Source organism: Lutra lutra, chromosome 14, assembly GCF_902655055.1.
Source record: "Lutra lutra chromosome 14, mLutLut1.2, whole genome shotgun sequence".
Classification (NCBI taxonomy): domain Eukaryota; kingdom Metazoa; phylum Chordata; class Mammalia; order Carnivora; family Mustelidae; genus Lutra; species Lutra lutra.
The window spans coordinates 45,489,575-45,507,898 of NC_062291.1; the positions used below are offsets into that span (position 1 = coordinate 45,489,575).

General features: G+C 48.9%; 1 protein-coding gene across 2 annotated transcripts in view; it reads right to left on the reverse strand.

Moving 5' to 3' along the window:
- The window catches only part of GRID1 (glutamate ionotropic receptor delta type subunit 1), a 694,055-nt gene that overhangs the window by 200,933 nt on the left and 474,798 nt on the right, over positions 1–18,324 (reverse strand). For both annotated transcript variants that reach the window (XM_047703440.1, XM_047703441.1), the window contains exons 7-8: positions 7,757–7,918; positions 6,109–6,228 (exon numbers count right to left, since the gene is read on the reverse strand). In XM_047703440.1, the coding sequence (XP_047559396.1) occupies positions 6,109–6,228; positions 7,757–7,918 (282 nt within the window). The remainder of the gene's footprint in view (positions 1–6,108; positions 6,229–7,756; positions 7,919–18,324) is intronic.

The window sequence follows — 18,324 nt, forward strand, 5'->3', positions numbered from 1 at the left end:
TGGTCCCAATACAGCATTAAGTGGAAAGTGAGGATATAAAAATGTATGCACAATAAGTAGCAATTTGATAAATAAACGAATCACTTTCTCTACCCTCATGTACAGGGCAAGGGAAAAAAGAAAGAAAAATAAAGAAAGAAGGTAAATGCACCAGAAATGCTAACAGTATTTATTCCCTGGTTCAGAGATTATGGCTGACTTTTATATTCTTCTTTTCATTTATCTGTATTTTCTAATGGTTCTACCCTAAATGAGCATGTATTGATGCTATCTTCAAAATGAAGTGATAAACGTACTTAAAATGAAACACTTAATTGTATCTTTTCCTTATCCCTTTACTCAGAGGAAGCAGCAGGGTTTGTTTTGGTTCTTGGCTCTATCAAAGGCGGTTCTGCAGAAGGGTTCGGAACGGTTGACATTTTACTTGGGAAATATGCTGCAAGAATGCTAATCCACGAAGAGACTGAAGTTTATTTCTCTTCCGTGACTCACTACTGTGCACAGCTGGGAGCCTCTATCAGAGCTGCTTAATAGAGAAACTGCACAATACTCGTGCTGGATTCTCCCAGCCCCACCACTGCCCACCTCCCCTTCTTCATTGCAAAATCCACCGTGCAGCTCCGGGCACCAGCTGCTGGAGACCCCAGGTAAAGGATTCCTCCTGTGCTCTAAGTGGCAACCCCTACTTCATCACCAGGGCTATCTTGTCTGCTGGCTGGTGCGTTTTCCACCTGGCCTCACAGCTTAGAACTTCTGAACCCTGAGAATGCAGGAAGATTTGTAACACAGTGTAGCAGACCTGGGCCAGAATGTTAATGATGTACTTTCAAGCCCCGGGAGGGCCGGGGTCCTATGACATGGCAATCACTACATGATGAGCAATTATTACTCTATGAATTATCAGCAACCATAAGGCCTTCCCAGGGACATGACATCAAGGAGGGCATTTGATTCCTGTCCAAAGCCAGCTTTCATGAAGAATGGAAATTGACAGAGAAGACAGAAGAAGCATCTTAAACTGGTTCCCACTTCTTGGGTCATGCCTGGAATGGGGAGGCCAAGCCAAGGGCCATGGTGGGACTTCAGCAGGCTCCAACAGGAATGGACTCTGAGGCCCTACTGCTGGCTCTGTGGGGGGCAGGCAGAGTGGGGTGATAGGAGGATGGGGTGGAAAGGGGGCTGCCTGGAGTTAGGGGTCATGGAACTGCATGGTCCTGAGCTCAGAAAGAAGGCTCCAGGCCCCACACATCACCCTCAGGAAATCTGCCTTCCAGCCCAGGCACAAATACATGCTTGTTGGTGCTGTATAACTGAGTCATTCCAATCTCTGAGCCTCAGTTTCCCATGTGGAGCTGCTCAGAAAACCACAGAGATACTGGGATGGGGGAGATGGTGCAGGGAGCCTCAGGATCCTCAACCCCAATTTCCCATCTATCGCAACCACTGCATGTCGGCTTCTACAACTGTTTAATGCATCTGGGTTCCAATAAGATTCCGCTGGAACAGATTTTCTAGGACTAAAGAAAAGCTTGAAGACCCCGGACTAAATTCTTCCTTAGTCTCTTGGTTCGAACTGGATTCTACTCTATCACAAGGAGCAGAAACAGTCCTGTTCTCTCACCACACCAGAGTGTTCTTTGCCCTAGAATGCCAACACATAGAGCAAATTCATAGGCTTTCCTGATGCTTCCCACCACTCCCCACCCCCCAATCCTGGCCAAGGAGACAAGCCACCCTCCACTAAGCCAGTAAATCAGGTGGATGGCGCCCATGGGAAATGAGGTTCAAAGGGCCTGGGGGCAGCTGGCAGTCTCCCCAGGGTGTCAGTGTAACAGGCACTCTTCATTGGTAGAAGAGAAAGAGTCTCCCACATCAGTATCACTAGGATAGAAAAGGGCAGATATCCTCAGTAATCATGTCATGGAAAAATGTCTCTGCAGGGTTGTAGCAGGTGTTATACTCTAGGCAACTCATGTTTGTGGGAAAGGAAAACAAACAAACAAAAAAGAAAAGAAACGACAACCATGTTTTCCTTCTTCCTTTAATCACACAAAAACAGTCCTAAAAACAAAATTTCATCAGAGGCAACGTTCCCAGCACACTCTTCCACTGGGTCTTTATAGAGAGTGGCTACCTGCTCCCATTCATGAAGGGGGAGTGGGCACTGCACGGGCACACAGAGCCCCCCTCCTGTCTCTGGCCTCAGGCTTCAGCAGTGAGGTCCAGGGCACTTCAAGGTGGAAGGCCACATTCTAAACCTGCTTGCATGTCTCTGCTTTTACATAGTCTAGAGTAGACAGCTTGGAGAAGGGGTACAGCTCTACCTGGCGGAAGCTGATGGCGCGCCACACAGGACAGCACTCACTGCCAAGAGTGGCATTGGGCTCATCATACCGATGGACCCCTTGATTCAACCAGGAGGCTCTTGCAGTATCTGCACCTCCCATCTGAGAAAATGAGGGTTCGGGGAAGGGAAGTGGCTGCAAAATCTCAGGAGAGGCAGGAGTGACACAAAATCCCTCAGTCGGTGAGGCAACAGACTTGGAAGGCACCATTGTTCACAAGTAGCAGCTCCACAATTTCTGCTCTGCTCCCTTCTGTCCACCATGAAACAGCTTTCCATGCCCCCACCTTTGGAAACCCCCATCCAGGGGGCTTCCAACAATCCCACCCCAGCTCATGTTATCCGCTAAGGACATTTGCCTGGGTAAGGCCATGGGACTCCCCTTCACAGATTTTTGTCTAAGCACAGAGAAAACTGAGAAGAAAAATTTGTGGAGCTCTGATGGTAACAAGCACACACCTCCAGGACAAATGCCAGGCCAAGTCCTGTGGGAGCTTGACGTGACTATGCAGGAAAGCCTGCCCCCCACCCCCTCCAGTGAGGCTGCTTGGTGACCACCCATGCCAGGCAGCTCCAAGTAGAACACAGAGATGATTGATATTTTGCCTGGAGTTACACAGTGGGCTGGTGACATAGACCTTTGATCTTGCCATCCAGCACTCCCTCAACAAGAACGCACTTCCTGGATGAGATAATTGAATTAGCATTTGTCCCGCACCCTGCAGCGCAAGGCAATCACCTATTCCTTTCCACCCTCTGAAGGGGCTGAGTAATCCGAGGTCTCTTGATGCCACTTCATCTAAAGCGTCTGGGTGACTCACCCTCCCTGCGATTCCCCCCAGAATATTTACTTTAAGAAAACATCCATTTGCTCCCTAATTTAAACGATTCCTCTTGGTTTAAATCTTAAAGAAGCTATTTGCTGTAGTTGTTTTTAATCTTATATATACATATGTAAACTTATATCTACATAGACATACATATACATACGTCTACATATAGAATAAAGAGAGATTATAAGAGGACACATAATATATAATATACAGAAGTTATATTATATATATATATATATATATAAAATAGTGAGAGATTAGGATATGCACATATATCAAGACTTAGATCATCTCTGCAGAGAACCCCTGACCCTGCTCCAGCATGACAGCATCTAGCAATCTGCCCAGTCAGCTCCTTTCACCATTCGGAACTGGGTGTGGCCAGAGAGATCCGATAGGGGAACAGTCGTCAGAGGTGACCCTGCCTCCTTAGCCTGAATGATCTTTGCACTGCCCTTGTGTGCTTCAGCACCCTAACCCTGCCTTCAAGTCTGGTGCCCACCCTAAACTTTACTTTTAGGTCACCTCAATTCCCAGCCCTATCCTTCACAGCCCCATCTTCCACCGGGAACGTATAGCTCAGCCCTGCTTTCAAAGGCCGCCCTAGACCTGTGACACTGCGTCCCAATTCCCTCACCCAGCTTTATCCCAAAGCCTCCCAGACCTTGCTTGAATGCACCATGGGCCTGAATAACAAACATTTGCTATGGTAAATCCCATTCCCTGCTTTCCAGATAACTTCTCCTTAACAGAGATAAGCTGCCAGGCAGACAGATAACAACTGGGATATGCAGTTATTAAGGTCAGATTTTAAAATGACAAAAGGATACGCTTTAAAATAAAGCCCACTTGAAAATCAGCTTCCCTTCCAACTCAATTACATTCAGGCCTCCTGCTCTCCGAAGCTCCTTACACTGAGAGATTCCAGCTCCCATTGGCTTCGGGGTATTGGAAGAGCGTTGCCATGGCAACAGGGAAGGCCCAGACACCTGAAACAGGAAGTGGAGGACACAGTGCCTCTTGCCCTCTCAGGCATCTGGAATGGTCAGCTGGGGCCCTAGCAGGCGGGGACACCACGGACAACATTCTCACCTACTCTGGGACATTGTTGTTGAAGTTGGGGTTGGGGGCAGCAAGGGAGCCAGCAGGCAGGGCCTGAGTGTCTCTAGCCTCTGAGGATCACTGGGGGATGAAAGCAAGCACGGTGGCAAATGTGACTAGTCGCCTTGGCAGGTAGCTACTCTCTGCAAGCCCCTTTGGTATCAGGGTGACTAAAGTGGCTTTCTGATTCTCATTGCTCCTTACCAGGTGGGAGTCCCAACATGAGCTGATTTCTGTTGTGGTCCTGAACAACAAAGACCAATGCTGACCACCCATTCCTGGTCCCCCATCAAACCTCCCAGCTTTGGGCATCCCTAAGAGACATCAAGAGGGCTCCCGGATGCCCTTGACATTGCACATCCCACCTTGGCCCTTTAGGATGCCACAAACAAACCTCCAAAACGTCACCCAACCTGGTGTGGCATCACAACCAATTATTCAACCTCCCATTATTTATAGGACCAACCAGTGACTCTACCTTCTGTCCTAAGATGAGCTGAAGCTCCCCAACTCCCACATCCCACATGTACCCTTGGCCATCCCAGTCCCTCTGTGGGAAGCTGGTCCTCTTCCCATGTGATAACCAATGACCACCCCCAACACATTCTCCAGCCCTCATACCCTCGGCCACTCCACACATGCATCCTTCTACCTGCTCCTCAAGGAGTACAGCCAAAGAAGGCCGTCACCCAGATTCGCAATCTCTCAAGAGCGTGTTAGCATTTCCTGCCTCTCCACTGCCCAGCCAATGCCCAAAGCCAGGCTAGAGGCCTCTTTGTTAAAGGTTGATCCTGCCCCAGTAAGAGTTCACTGTGTCCTTCTTCTCTTGGGCACTGATTAGTAGAGATGCCCTCCTTTAAACTGTATAGAAATGCACGTGTGTGTGTGTCTGTGTGTGATAATATGAGCCCATGCCTGAGTGTATGGCAATCAGTTAATGGCCCAACAAACACATGCGCCTTCTGTGTGGGCCATTCCTGGGAATGCATCTGAGCCAGCTGTGTGGCCGAACCTTGCAACCCATCATCCATTCCACACAGGCTCTAAGTGACCACATCTGGGGTTCTTGGATAACTGTTCCAATACCTTGCTTGCTACATTGACCTCCCGCTCCCAATACGTACTAGTCTTGACTTCACAAGCCTCCCTTTAACTTTGGGGGTTCCAACTATGGGCAAAGGCTGCCTCCTCCACCCCCAAGTCTTTAGTCCTGAAAATCCTTCATAGGAAGAGAGAGGAAGAGGCAAAGTATTACTGGAAAGAGACCCCAGGTCTGCCACACTCATTAGCACCAAATAAAACAGCCAAAACCCACTCTGAGCTATGCAGCTTGTCTACCTACCTCTCCCTTCTCCCCCCAACTGGGCTCCACCATTCCCTGCTTCTCACCCTCCTTGTGGTTCATTTTTCTGTTTATGGTTTTGTCTCACTCTTAGATCTAGGGGACACTGGCTGTAACCTCAGACTCCTGCCTCAGCCATAGTTACTTACACCTGTCCCGCAGTTGGGCTGATCTCAGCCACTCTGGGAAAACACTACACCCCTTCCAGCCTCAGCCTAGGCCTGCTTGGTTGGCTGCCCAGGGCCAAGCAGCAGGACCAGGTGGTGCCAGGAACCCTGCTGTACTCAGAGACTGAATCAGTAGAACTTCCTGATTGAAAAACTCTCTGAGCCTTCTCCACACTGTGCCCCGTAAACACCAAGAGAAATGGCAGCATTGTCAGAGAGAGACAGGAAGAGGGGACATTGGTGGTGGTTAACACCTGCTCATTACACACAGCCAGGGGCACCACTTCAGGAAAAGAGGCAGGTGGGCGCCCTAAGACTTACCTTACGCATGTCTTTGCCAAAGGTCTCACTGTAGGTTGTGCCGAGGATTTCAAACTGGACGTAGGGATTCGAACTGTCCTCCCGAAACTCCATCACCCCTGTGAGACCAGTGATGTGGCCCTGCAGAAGAGAAGGAGAGCTCATTGAGGAAAATATAGGATGGAATCCCAATGACAAAGGAGAAAGAGGTAGTCCCCATGAATGGGATGATCAAGGTCTTGAGGAAGCACTGGACAGGCTGTAATGAGGACAAGGCTGCTAGCAGTCCTACAGCCCCAGAGTAAGATCAATGCTTCCCAGATCTCTGCTCACAGGGAAAATTTTGAAGGCTTGCACTTGATATTCATACGGGCCGTATGATAAGAGCTCCTGCTCCTTCCCACGTATCATGTTAGCCATGAGATCAAAGAATGACAGCTTTGTTTCCACCCTCCTAGAGCTTAGTCTTCCCTTGCAATCTGTACAAGGAGTCACCTTAGCCTGAGCCAAGGAGGGGGGGCAAAGGTCAACAGAGCCATATCAGACACACAGCGGTAAGTTACAGGGCAGCAAGCCTGTGCCCTACAGGCCAATACTAGCTCAAGTCCTGGCTTTGCTGCCTGTGCCACCTTGGGCAAGCCATCTCCCATCATCTCCAGCCTGGACTTAATAAGTTCTGCATCACAGAGCCTGCAAGTTTTGAAGGATGCAATGTGTATGAATCACGGTGTCCAGCACAGATGGGACATGGTGGGTGTGGAAGTCCTGCCCTTCTCTCTGGCCATGCACTGGGCTCCATAGGAGCAGGAGGCAGAGAGGCTGAGGGAGGCTGTGGCGAGTTCCCTCTCTCTTCAAGCCTAGGGTGGGGGTGTCATCCAGCCTTGATCTCCCATAGACTGTGAGCTGGGGGAGTCCCAGAGCCTGAGCTGGCCAGAGAGGCACCCCAGCTCTGGCTCAGGCTGCAGTAAATTCAACCAACACAGAATACACTCAGTGCTAATGCCACCAAGCACCATTTACTGTGCCTACAACTCCTAGCACCATAGATTTCCCTAAATGCTCTTCTGAAGCCTCAGGAAGCCAACTCACTGTAACAAGTCTGTGATTACCCAATTCACTCCAAATCCAGCCCTCCAACTTGATGTCGTGCCTCAGTGTGGGCAATACGTCATCAACACAGAACACATGTGCACACATATAGATGTGTATGTGCCCTTGCATGCGCGCAAACACACACACACACACACACAAGCTAAGGTCTTGGCAATCAGCGCACACACTGCTGAGATAGCCTCTTAGAAACAGTGGCCATCTGGCACACATAAGCTGGGCAGTTGCCTCCATTGTTTGCTTACTTGTGACCTCAGGCAAGTTACTTAACCTCTCTAAGTCCAATCTCCTTGTAGAAAAACACAAATAATAATAATAATAATTATATATATATATATATATATATATATATATATATATATATCCATGAAGCTCAGTTCACCAGCCTTTAATGCTGGGAAAGGAAGAGTGGCATGGAGAGTGGCCTGGAAGGGGCCCGCAGGAGCAACCACACAAAAAGCTAAGCTTCAGAGCACTTGCTCAAGGGGGTGGGGGAGTGTCTATGCACAAGGAAGGGTCGCCACTGGCCTTCGCCCAGTGGGTGTCCCCTTACACACACCTTTTTTATTGTGTCCAGCATGGACCTCCCTCCATTCCATGGCTTGGTGGACTTGCGTATACAATTCAGGCTTGCCATACTATGCCACTTCCGGTCCTCCAGCTTCCGGTGGAAGGCATTTGCCAACATCAGGACGCTGTCATACAGGTAGAGGTTGGAGATCTGCAAACACAAAGGCAGTGAAACCCTTTCCACTGATGCATTTTCAGAAATGGGAGAAACCAGCAGAGGGTCTGGGTGATCCAGGGGGCCAAGACTAACAAGCGGTGCCCAGTATGTAGACCACAGTCTCCTAGCTTCATTCAAAAACCAGGCCAGGCAATGGAGTCCTAAGTAGAATAAGAGCTAGCTCTGCTTCAGGAACTAGAGTGGGCAGTGGATCTGTACAACACTAGGAGAACCAGCACAGTCAGCACCATGGTTGAGACTTACACACAGGCTTTGTGCAAGAATGCAAGGGGACGTCCTGCTCGGGTAACACAGGATAGGGGAAGGATGGGCAGAAAGCTTGGTCTCAAAGGATTCATAGGATAAAGGATGGGGAGCATTACAAAGAGGCAGCATTAGGCCAAGGCACGAAGATACAAAGGAGCGGGATCAGGTAGGGCAGGATGTAGCTGCACTATCTATGAAATATTTTAGACTTTGAAATTTTAGGCTATGAAAAATGTATCAATGAAAAATTTTAGGTTTTATGGACCTTCCAGTCTCTTACATGGGGCTCAATTTTGCTGTTATAGCAGGAAAGCAGCCACAGACAACACATAAACAAGGGATGTGCCAATAAATCTTTATTTAAAAATAAAGACTTAGATAAAATTAGATTTTAAAAAAATAGGCAATGAGCTGGATCCAGCCCAGGGACCACAAGTGGCCAAGCCCTGTGTTAGAGGGACTGAATCCAATACCAAATGTCTGCATCCATGGGTAGCGCAGAGAGGAAGTGGGATCAAGAGGGAGGCAGGGATCAGGGATCTAGCCATGTTGAGCCTTGTGGGTCATGCTACAGAGTAACAACACAGGTGACTTTGGGAGAAGGACGCCATTGGTGAATCTGTGCCCAGAAGTCAGATCTTTGTCTTGGAAAGATCGCTCTGGTCCCCGGATGGGTAAAGAGTGGCCTGAGTGACACTGGCAGCTTATGGTAATGGAGATTCTGAGCCCACAGAGCCTGCTCTGCAGGGACATCACCGCCAGCCAGGGATACACTTGGGGATCACAACTGTGCACATATGAAAATACCCCCTGCTGAGCCATCCACTACAGAGAGATGGCTCACAGAGGACACAACTCAGAACTCCCAAGAGCATGAGTGTTGGGGAGGCACTGGGACAACAGTGAGAAGAACATCAGCATCATGCTGGTATCCATGGATGGGACAGATCTGGCTCACCATCCTAACAGCAACTCAACACCCTGATGTGCCTGAGCCTGAACACCAGCACCCACCCTCTCAGGGGCCCCTCCAGAGCCCTCTGCAGGAAGGAAGGCAGCCTGGTAATTCTCCTCAGCCCACTCCTCCAAGGGAAGGTCATGGAGCACGAAGGGAGGAGAGTGTAAGGGCAGGGGGTGGGGAGGAGGGGATGTCCGCCCCTGTTCAGGTGTGTGGTCCCTCCTGGTTGCACAAACAACCAATAGCCGAAGTGGGTCAAGGGGATGAGTCTCTGCACACCTAAGCAGCAAGATTTCTGCTAAAAATATTTCAGGAAAACAAAATCACTGGATATAAATAGGAGAATGTGTCAACCTCACAGGACTCCCGGGAGAATCAAATAAGATCCTTGGTCTTCAGGAAGAACCCCTACTGTCACCCAGCCTTACCTCTCACCACTCCCCAGGCTGGCCCTCACACTCCCGGTACCTACACACCTTGTTCTCCACCTGCAATTTCTTGCCTCACGTGTCTTGGGCTGGGTGCCCCCAAAGCAGAGCCCCAGACAAGAGCTGGGGTAGCATGGACCGCCCCCTGCAACTGACATAGTGCAGGACCTCAAACCATCAGCTCCATCGTGACTGTCTAGCAACTCATGCTAACTGCCTGGGGCATTCCCGCCACCGCACGTCAAGCAGAGCTGACCACTTCTGCAGGTGTTCACGTGTCCTGGCCTTGCCTGCAGATCCCTGTCTTAAGCACATGCAACCTGCATCCTTACAGCGGTCACAGGGATGTGGGCCACGAAGGCCTGTGGAAGAAGAAGGTGGGGGATGGACAGGCGATGTTTCAGATGTGGCGGGAGTGTGCCTGGGATGACGTGGACACTGCAGACTTAGCTAAGGCCTCAGGCCTAGGGGAAGCAGGCATATCAGTGGCCGGTGTCCTGTTCCAGAGCCCCGTGGTACACAGGGGCTTGCCTGACAGCAGAAAGCAGTCATTCCCATGACCAAGAACCTACCTCCTGTCCTACAGGGAACCCCTGAACTGGGTCTCCTAGCCCTCGAGCCCTGGGGGCACATTTGCTCCATGAGAAAGACTAACCCACTCTCTGTGCTTGTCAGATCGCCCCTCTCAGGAGCTCTTACCACTGTAGAATGATTGCTGACAAGTCCACCTCCCTCCTGGAATACAAACTCATAATGAGACGTTGTTACAGGACAATGTCAGCCACTTAGAGTTAGCTTGGTTTATTTTATTTTTTTCCAAAAGAATAATTCAAAGTGGAGAGTCCTTCATAATGTGAAGATTTGTCTTCTCAAGACCTTCATGGGGTTCCCAGCCACCCACTCCTAGCTGATGGCATTCAAGCAGCTGACACTCTTTGACCCACATTCCGTCTCATGCACATGCACACACCACTCGGGACAGCACCGCCCCAGCCATGGCCCAGACCAGCACCCAACGGAATATCCCTTTTTACCTCCAGCACTTCTGTTCACAATGAATTAAGGTACTTAACGAATGTATGAATGCAGAGAGGCTGGCAATGAAGAGGCAAAAACAGGATGTGACTCAGAAAGGCCAGAGGAAGCCCTCGGTCCTCCCACAAGTATGTCTTCTGGGAAGGGTGACTGCATTTCAGGTCAAAGGAACAAGCTTTCAGTTTAAAGGCTTCAGCAATGCTCTTTGCAGATAGATATATCTGGAAATATATACATGTATGTTATAGATATAACTTATACATATATATATGCATGTATACATATATATACACATATACATATATATATGCATATATCAATAAATGTGTACATATTCATATATAACTTGTAAATAACTCTTATATATGAAACTTTTATGTGTGTGTGTGTGTGTGTGTGTGTATAAAACTTTTCTTACCATCTCTAACCACAGTATCCAGCACCAACCATATGGTTGGAATATGGTTGGTGCTTAATGCATACTTGATGGGTGGATGGATGGAGGGATAAATGGATAGATGGATTGGGGGATGGGTAGGTGGGAGTGAGGAGGGACAGGTGGATGGAAGGTTGGAGGGGGAGATGGATGGATGGACAGATAGATGGGCGAATGGAGGATGTCTTGCTAAGAGGATATACACTGATCTTGGTCCCCAAAAAGAGAGAACAATAGGAAGAAGAGACTGGCCACCTCCACTTTGACTTGGGAGAGAACTTCCTTTGTTCAAACACAACTTGCTTCTCATCTACAGCCTACTCAGAATGTCTTCTTGATCCCCACTTAGAGCTCCACATCCTCTTACTCCTGTCCCTTCTCCTGGTTAGATGCTATGTCAGTACTCCTCCCTACTGTAGGCAGACACTAACACCCTGTGTTGATCCATGGCCCTGTCTCTCCTGTCCTACCTCGGCATCCTCCCAATTAGGTGATTTGCCAGGTTCACTGGTGGGGACACCAAGCGAGGGCACTACCCTTACAGTCCGGTTGTCTGCAGACTAGAGACGGGACCTTTGCGGGAAAGATCAAGAGCAGATAGTAGAAAGGCAGCCTCTGCTTGGAGCTTCATCTGGGTCATGACAGACATAAAGCAAGCCTTTTCTCAGGGGAGGTAGGTGGAGACCAAGTTTCAGGGGATGGTCATGATGGGCGCCGAACCAAGAATAGTGGTCTAGAAGGAGAGAGACTCCCAGCTACATGAACCCTCACTCATGGTTGGGCTCAAGGGGTTAACAGCCCAAGCTGAGCTCCAGGCCACAGGAGCAGAGAAAAGGCTCCTGGTTTGAAGGACTCTTTCCTTCACTTCTCAGTTAAGGTACAGCACAGAGCTCATTCACAGAAGAGAGACAAGCAGAGCAGGGACTGTCATTATTTAAACCCTCATCCCCTCTGGCTGGCCTAGGGACATTACAGCACAAAAGTGACAAGGAAGCAAAACCGAAAAAAAAAAAAATCAGGTGAAAGTAGGCATGAGAAACAGAAGACAGACTGAAGTTTGAGGCCAAGGGCATGGCAGAGTAAAGACCTGGATGCAAAGCAAAAGGCCTGGAACCAGGTCAGAGATGCCAGAGGGAGTAAAGTCAGAGGCAGACAAGAGCCAGAGCCAGGCAAGGGGCCTGAGGCTGGAGCCTATGGCCTCCGCTCTAAGTGGGGACAGAGCTAGAACCGAGGCCAGCTAATTCATTTCCCCACCTGAGAGATACATGCCCGATTCCTCTTTCAATGTCACACCGTACGACTCTGACTCAACTCTGTGTGCAGCCTAGCCAGGTGGCCTGGTAGGAAGAGCAAGAGCTTTGGATTCATCCCAGCCTGGGCCAGCTTTGCTCATTGCCATTCATTCCTCCAGTGCATGGACCTAGCAAGTGTTCAGTACATGCTTACTGAATGAGTGACCTGAATCTTCCACTCACGAAGTCACGTTAAACAAGCCATTTAATGCTCTAGATTCATCTCAAGGACAATCAAATCCAATATGATCAATGACCCCGGAGAGGTGCAATGGGGGTGACCCAAACTTACTTCCCCGAGAAATGCGGATACTAGTACACCCGTGTGCCATGCTCTCTGGGGGCAGCTTTATTTATGGAAGAAATGGAAGGGGGAATGAAGGATCTACAAAGGCTCCTGACTTTGATGTGGATGGTCTGAGAGCTCCTCCAGCATGTCCCTGTCTCTGAGCCTAGCACAGGTCTGGTACACTGAAGCCTCGGGACTACTGGGAAACTGAACTTGTACTGCCAACACCATTTACCCTCTCCCCCAGGGCCCATTGGTCTGAAAGCTGCTTAAGGGCGAGCAGGAGTCATATCTGGATTTTGCAGCTGGTGACTGGGAAGTCTGAGCAAGGATCCCCTTGAGCATTATGTGCCCAGCTCAGACTGAAAGCAGCTTGCCTGGACCCGTGTCCCTGGTCTCCTCCTTCCCCAGCAGCGAAGTACAGCTGCCACAGTCCCTAGGCCTGAGCTGGGCCATCTGGAGCTTCACGGGCTAAAGCGATACAGAACTGCCTGTTATGGGAAAGGCTACTTCTCTACCCTCAGGGAGTTGCATAAAAGGTGCCAACATAGGAAGGCCCAGAGTGGGGGCCTCACGATGCCCTGACTCAGGTTCCTGAAAGGGGGGTGGCTTGGCCCATTGCAGGGGAAGGACTGACATTGGCACCGCAGGGCTGGCTCAGCCATAGGAGTCTTCCACAGCCCACCCTGCCATGAGACCACCCAGGTAGGCAGAAGAAAAGTGGAGGCAGGCAAGTATGCCTAGAACAGGGGCAGCTACAGCCCAGCTCTGTGGGAACCACCTTGTTCTATACTCTGTCACCTGTTACCCGTTACCTGCTCCTGACCAGACTTAGGGGCTTCAATCCCAAGGAAGCTTCCTTATGTCCTCTCTATGTGGTGACTTCCCACAACCACAGCATGGTTCAGGTGCCCTCATTTCTCCCTAGGGAAACAGCAACCACTGCTTACCTTATCTCCCAGCCCCCCCGCCCCACGTCCCCTCCTCCTTAGTACCCTGGCAGCTACCCTCTGCCCTGACTGAACTCCAACACTTCTCACCTCCCACCCCTCCCCTCAGACACTGAACTCAGCCCCTGCTTTCCTAGGCCCCTGAGTTTCTGTATATGCTATTTTGTTCTAAACTGCACATGCTACGGAAGAGAGATGAAATTTCCCCATTTATTTAGAGTTTGTGGGAATTAAGACAGAGCATAATGAGTGCATAAGGAGTGTTTGTAGAATTAGTGAATGCTAAATGAATAGATTTAAGTCTGTTCTTAGGAAAAAAAAAACACCAAGGTAAGGACATATTAAGGTATTTGCAAAGAGAATGCTTCCTAGAATATGACTGACAGAGGATAGAGGCCACTCTGGGAAAAGGGTATATGTTCCATGGAATGATATGTTCCATGGGGAAGTGTCCATCTCCAGTCACAATCTGGGCATTTCCAGGAGACTGGGGAGCAGGCGGGGGCAGGGATCATGGCAAGGCTTACATTTCCAAAGCCAATAACCTATGCAGAAAGTGGGTCCTCAGGAGGGAAATGGGAAAGGTGAGGACACATGTCTGGGAGGTAGAGGACGGAAAATGGCCAGAAGCTCTTGACTAGGGCCTGCAAGTTCTTGAGAAACCCAGGTAGACCTTCCTGGCTGCTGGATAACCAAAGACCAATCGCATGAAGCCAACCGAGGACTCAAGATGGAAAAACAGATTTCATTTTTTTAAGAGTTAGAACCAGAATCCCCACTACATCAGTAACTATATTTTATTTAGGAAACTACCTGCGTCAGCAGGAACAAAGGCTACCAGTAAAACTGTTAAGTTGATCTTCATGAAAAAAATGAGAATTTACTTTAGAGTCAAGACCCGGAGAGAGAAAATAGAGGACAGATAGGAAGGCCAGCAGGAAAGAGAGGATAGAGCCTGAGGGGGAGGGGACAAGCAGGGAACATTCCCCAGCAGGAGGGAACTTAGGACCTCATAGGCTGTCTGTGCCACTACAATGCCAATGCCCCACCCTGGCCCCTACCATACGTGACAGCATCTTTGAGACTTGGGTTTGTGCGTGAAGCCAAGAAAGGCACTGATTTTGCATCTGGGTCAGCACTGAGTGAGGTGCAGGCCATCCCCTCTGAAGCCCGGATGATCTGTTTACTTACCTGAGTCCCCAAAAGCAGGATTAGGGCCAGGAGAAATGAAAATATAAGCTTCCCCAGCAATCTCCCCCTCCCTGGGAAATACGCTAAGCTCTTCAGGAGAGCTATCCTCTCCTGATCCCATCAGGATCCCAGCAGGTAGAGTCCTGTGCCCATCGCCCTCAGACTGGAAGGGAGAGGCCCCTGAGGAACAATGGCCCCGTTGTATAGCCAGCTCTCGGGAGACGTTTCCCTGTAGCAAATCTGAGGGTGCTCTAGCCTTGTCTCCATTACACGCCAGGGCCCAGGGAATTGTTGTGACTTCACATTATCAAGGGAAGAATCATGCTTGAAGGCAAAGGAAGATGAATGGCAGGCCAGGGTCACAGCCACACAAGCCAGGTCCATCTTGACACCAGACCATTATCCCCCCCACGCCAGAGAGAGAAACCTCAGAGAAAGTCTGCATTTCCTCCAGGCTCCTAAGGAGCCCAGTTTTCTCTCCCTCCATTATTAATCAAGCCAAGGGGGCTGTTCAGGGAGACCTCGCAGGGGCAAACAGCATGAACTAACGTCTGACCAGATCCTCAAACAGGCTCTGGTCATCCAGCAAAGTCAGACAAGCAGCCAGCAGAGGGTCCTGCTGGGAGGACAAGCTGATGCCCAGATGTCACAGCTTGAGAAACCCATCCCCAGGCAAGGCCTTTCTGGCCCACTGCTGCCAGCCTGCCCATCCTGAGAGAGGCCACCACAGCCCGGTCTGAGGAGGGAGCAGATAGCAAAGGGGATGGGGCAGAGGGCAAAGGGGATGGGGAGCTCTGCTCACCACCCAAGCCCAAGGGATGGCAGCGTAGGGGAGGCATTGGTCCACACCTGATGCTCTCTGGGCTCCAGATGCGCAGGTGGCCGTGTGTGGCCAGGACAGCAGCTGGCTGCAGCCAGAGAGACCGTCTGTGTGACTGTCTCTGACAACGGCAGTGAGGATCACGCTTCACCATGTGCCCGACAGGCCTCCTGACTGACAGTTGCTCTATGTTCCCTCTGAGGGTTTAGGGTGAAAAATGGAAAGCACTGAAAGTGACATGAAGTCCAAGGTAGCTACGGTGTGGGGTAGCTCACTGTCACTCCAGAGGAAAGGCTTCTACTGGCAGACTGGCAAACAACTTGTAGCAAGAGAATAATCCAGAAAGCCCTAAAGAAATAGGGACAGGTGGGGAGGGGGAGTTTTGAAATATTTTCATAGACTCAGCGAATGAAGAATGAATCCACTATCAAGTCACTGGACACTTTAAAAATGCACTAAGAGGAGAAATTCCAACCTGAGGGGGCATTTATAATAATAACGCATTAGCCCCCATAGCTTAATTCAAGAATCAGGCTCCACGCAGACTAGACAACACAGCTGCTATCATGGTGCCTATTCCCCTTTGAAAACCCATTTGAATATAAACGGGGTCACAATGTGACAATATGTCTGTTAGTTCCATTGCAGCCCTGAAGTCACCAGACGGCACGTTCTGAAGACGGAGTACTTTCTAGATTCTCCTCTGAGCAAGGCTGTCTATGAAATCTTAGCAAAGTCTCAAGGTTCTTGGAGACTAGTTATCACTTTTATTACTGGCCAAGTCAGACAGGCCCTAAATTAACTTGTCAGGAAAATAAGAATGAGAAATACCCAAATGAGACAGTGCTTTGTAGGGGAAAGTAGACAAGAGCACACGGGTGAATATAATGCTTTTTGGAGCTCCGAGAAGTCACTTACTTAGGTATTTTTTCTTCCAAGAGTCTTTCTTTTTACTAAATAGGAACCAAATTGATTTGCTATAAGAGGGCTGGCTTTGGGTCTGGAGCACAGGAAAACCCTGACCACAGGCCTAATAGAAGAAAATTGGGTTTCTGAGCAGAGCTTAGTGGAGGAGCCAAGAGATAGACGATCTGGTAAAAACTTCCCATTCATGATGGTCCTCAGGAAAACTTCTAACCCAGAGTTATTGTCCTAAGATTAGCAGCCGTCTGGGGGAAGAACGAAAAGATGGACTTGAGAACTCCACTTCCAAAAGGATTTTCATTAATTCCATCAAGACAAAGTTAATAATCCATGACATAAATGTTTTATTTTTTCTTGAGTTAGTTGTTCTAAACTTCTTAGAGTCTTCTCAATAAATCTCACAGCTAGAGGCTAGTAGAAATTAGTTTGTTTTCTATACTGTCATTAAGAAATAAAGAAGCGGTAATAGCTACTAAGGAAACTCAAAGAGAATGGCTTATAAATGAGATGAATCTAGGAGTTGGGCTGGATGAGGAAGTAAATCCGCATTTCCCTCTCATCACACCCCCACTCAAGGCAGAGGCAACCAATAGAGACAGATTCCTTTAATAAAGTGCTTTATTTATAGATATATAAGGAGACTTCTAGAAACAGTTTAACTTGTGTTAAGATCTGCATCATTAACAGATCTAGCCCATCTGTCCTTATGGAAGGTCTACAACAAGCAGGGTCTTGTTGGGAGGGCTGAGTGGGTCTCCCGGACATGGCCTCTCCTCCCCGACACGAGGCAGCTCTGATGGAGCGCCTGCGGGAGTGGTGTGGACAGTAAGTGGCACCTGAAGCCCGAGACGCAAGACGGGGCTAGACCGATGGGAACTGCTCTCCCACCCGCTGTGATGCGTTTAAAGAGCTTGCTCAGAAAGACAAGTGGACTATACCTTACAAAAAAAAAAAAAAAAATGAGGCCATGGTTAGCCTTTCCGCAAACACTGAATACATCTGACCACCTCCTCTACAGTGACACAGTAATAGTTCAATCTTGTTCTAGATGCTTCCTGTAGGCTCCCTCATTTAATTTTCATTATGTCTCTGAGGGATAGACATTTTCCTTCCAATTTACAGAACAGGAAACTGAGGCACAAAATGACAAATAAATAATAATAATGAAATAATTCATTAGTACCTAGAGTTACTGGGATTTGAACTGAGGGGATGTAGCTCTTGTGCTCCTGCTGCTACTGCTACTACTGCTACTACTGTTAGTGCTAGTACTATTACTGCACTGACACTGCTACTACTACTTCTGCTACTACTAGTAGCACTGTTATTGTACTGCTACTACTATTAATGCTATCGTTGCTGCTACTATTAATGCTATCGTTACTATTAGCACTGTTACTACAGAGTGCTACTGCTACTGCGGCTGTATCACTATTACTGCTACTGTTACTACTGTCACAGCTGCTACTATTGTTACTACTGCTGCTACTACTAGTACTGTTATTGCACTGCTGCTACTACTGTTACTACTACTACTAACCGTACCGTTATTGCACTGCTACTACTATTACTACTAGTACTGTTACTGTACTGTTACTACTGCTAGTGTTACTACTGCTACTGTCGCTACTACTAAAATTGCTGCTGCTACTACCATCACTACCGACTACTGTTGCTACTAGTAGTACTGTTACTGCACTCCTACTACTACTACTGCGATTGTTGCCACGCTACTGCTACTCCCCTACCACAAGATCTCTGTGATGTGCCTCTTCCATCCTGCTCTTGATGTAGGGCCTGGGTGTCAGCA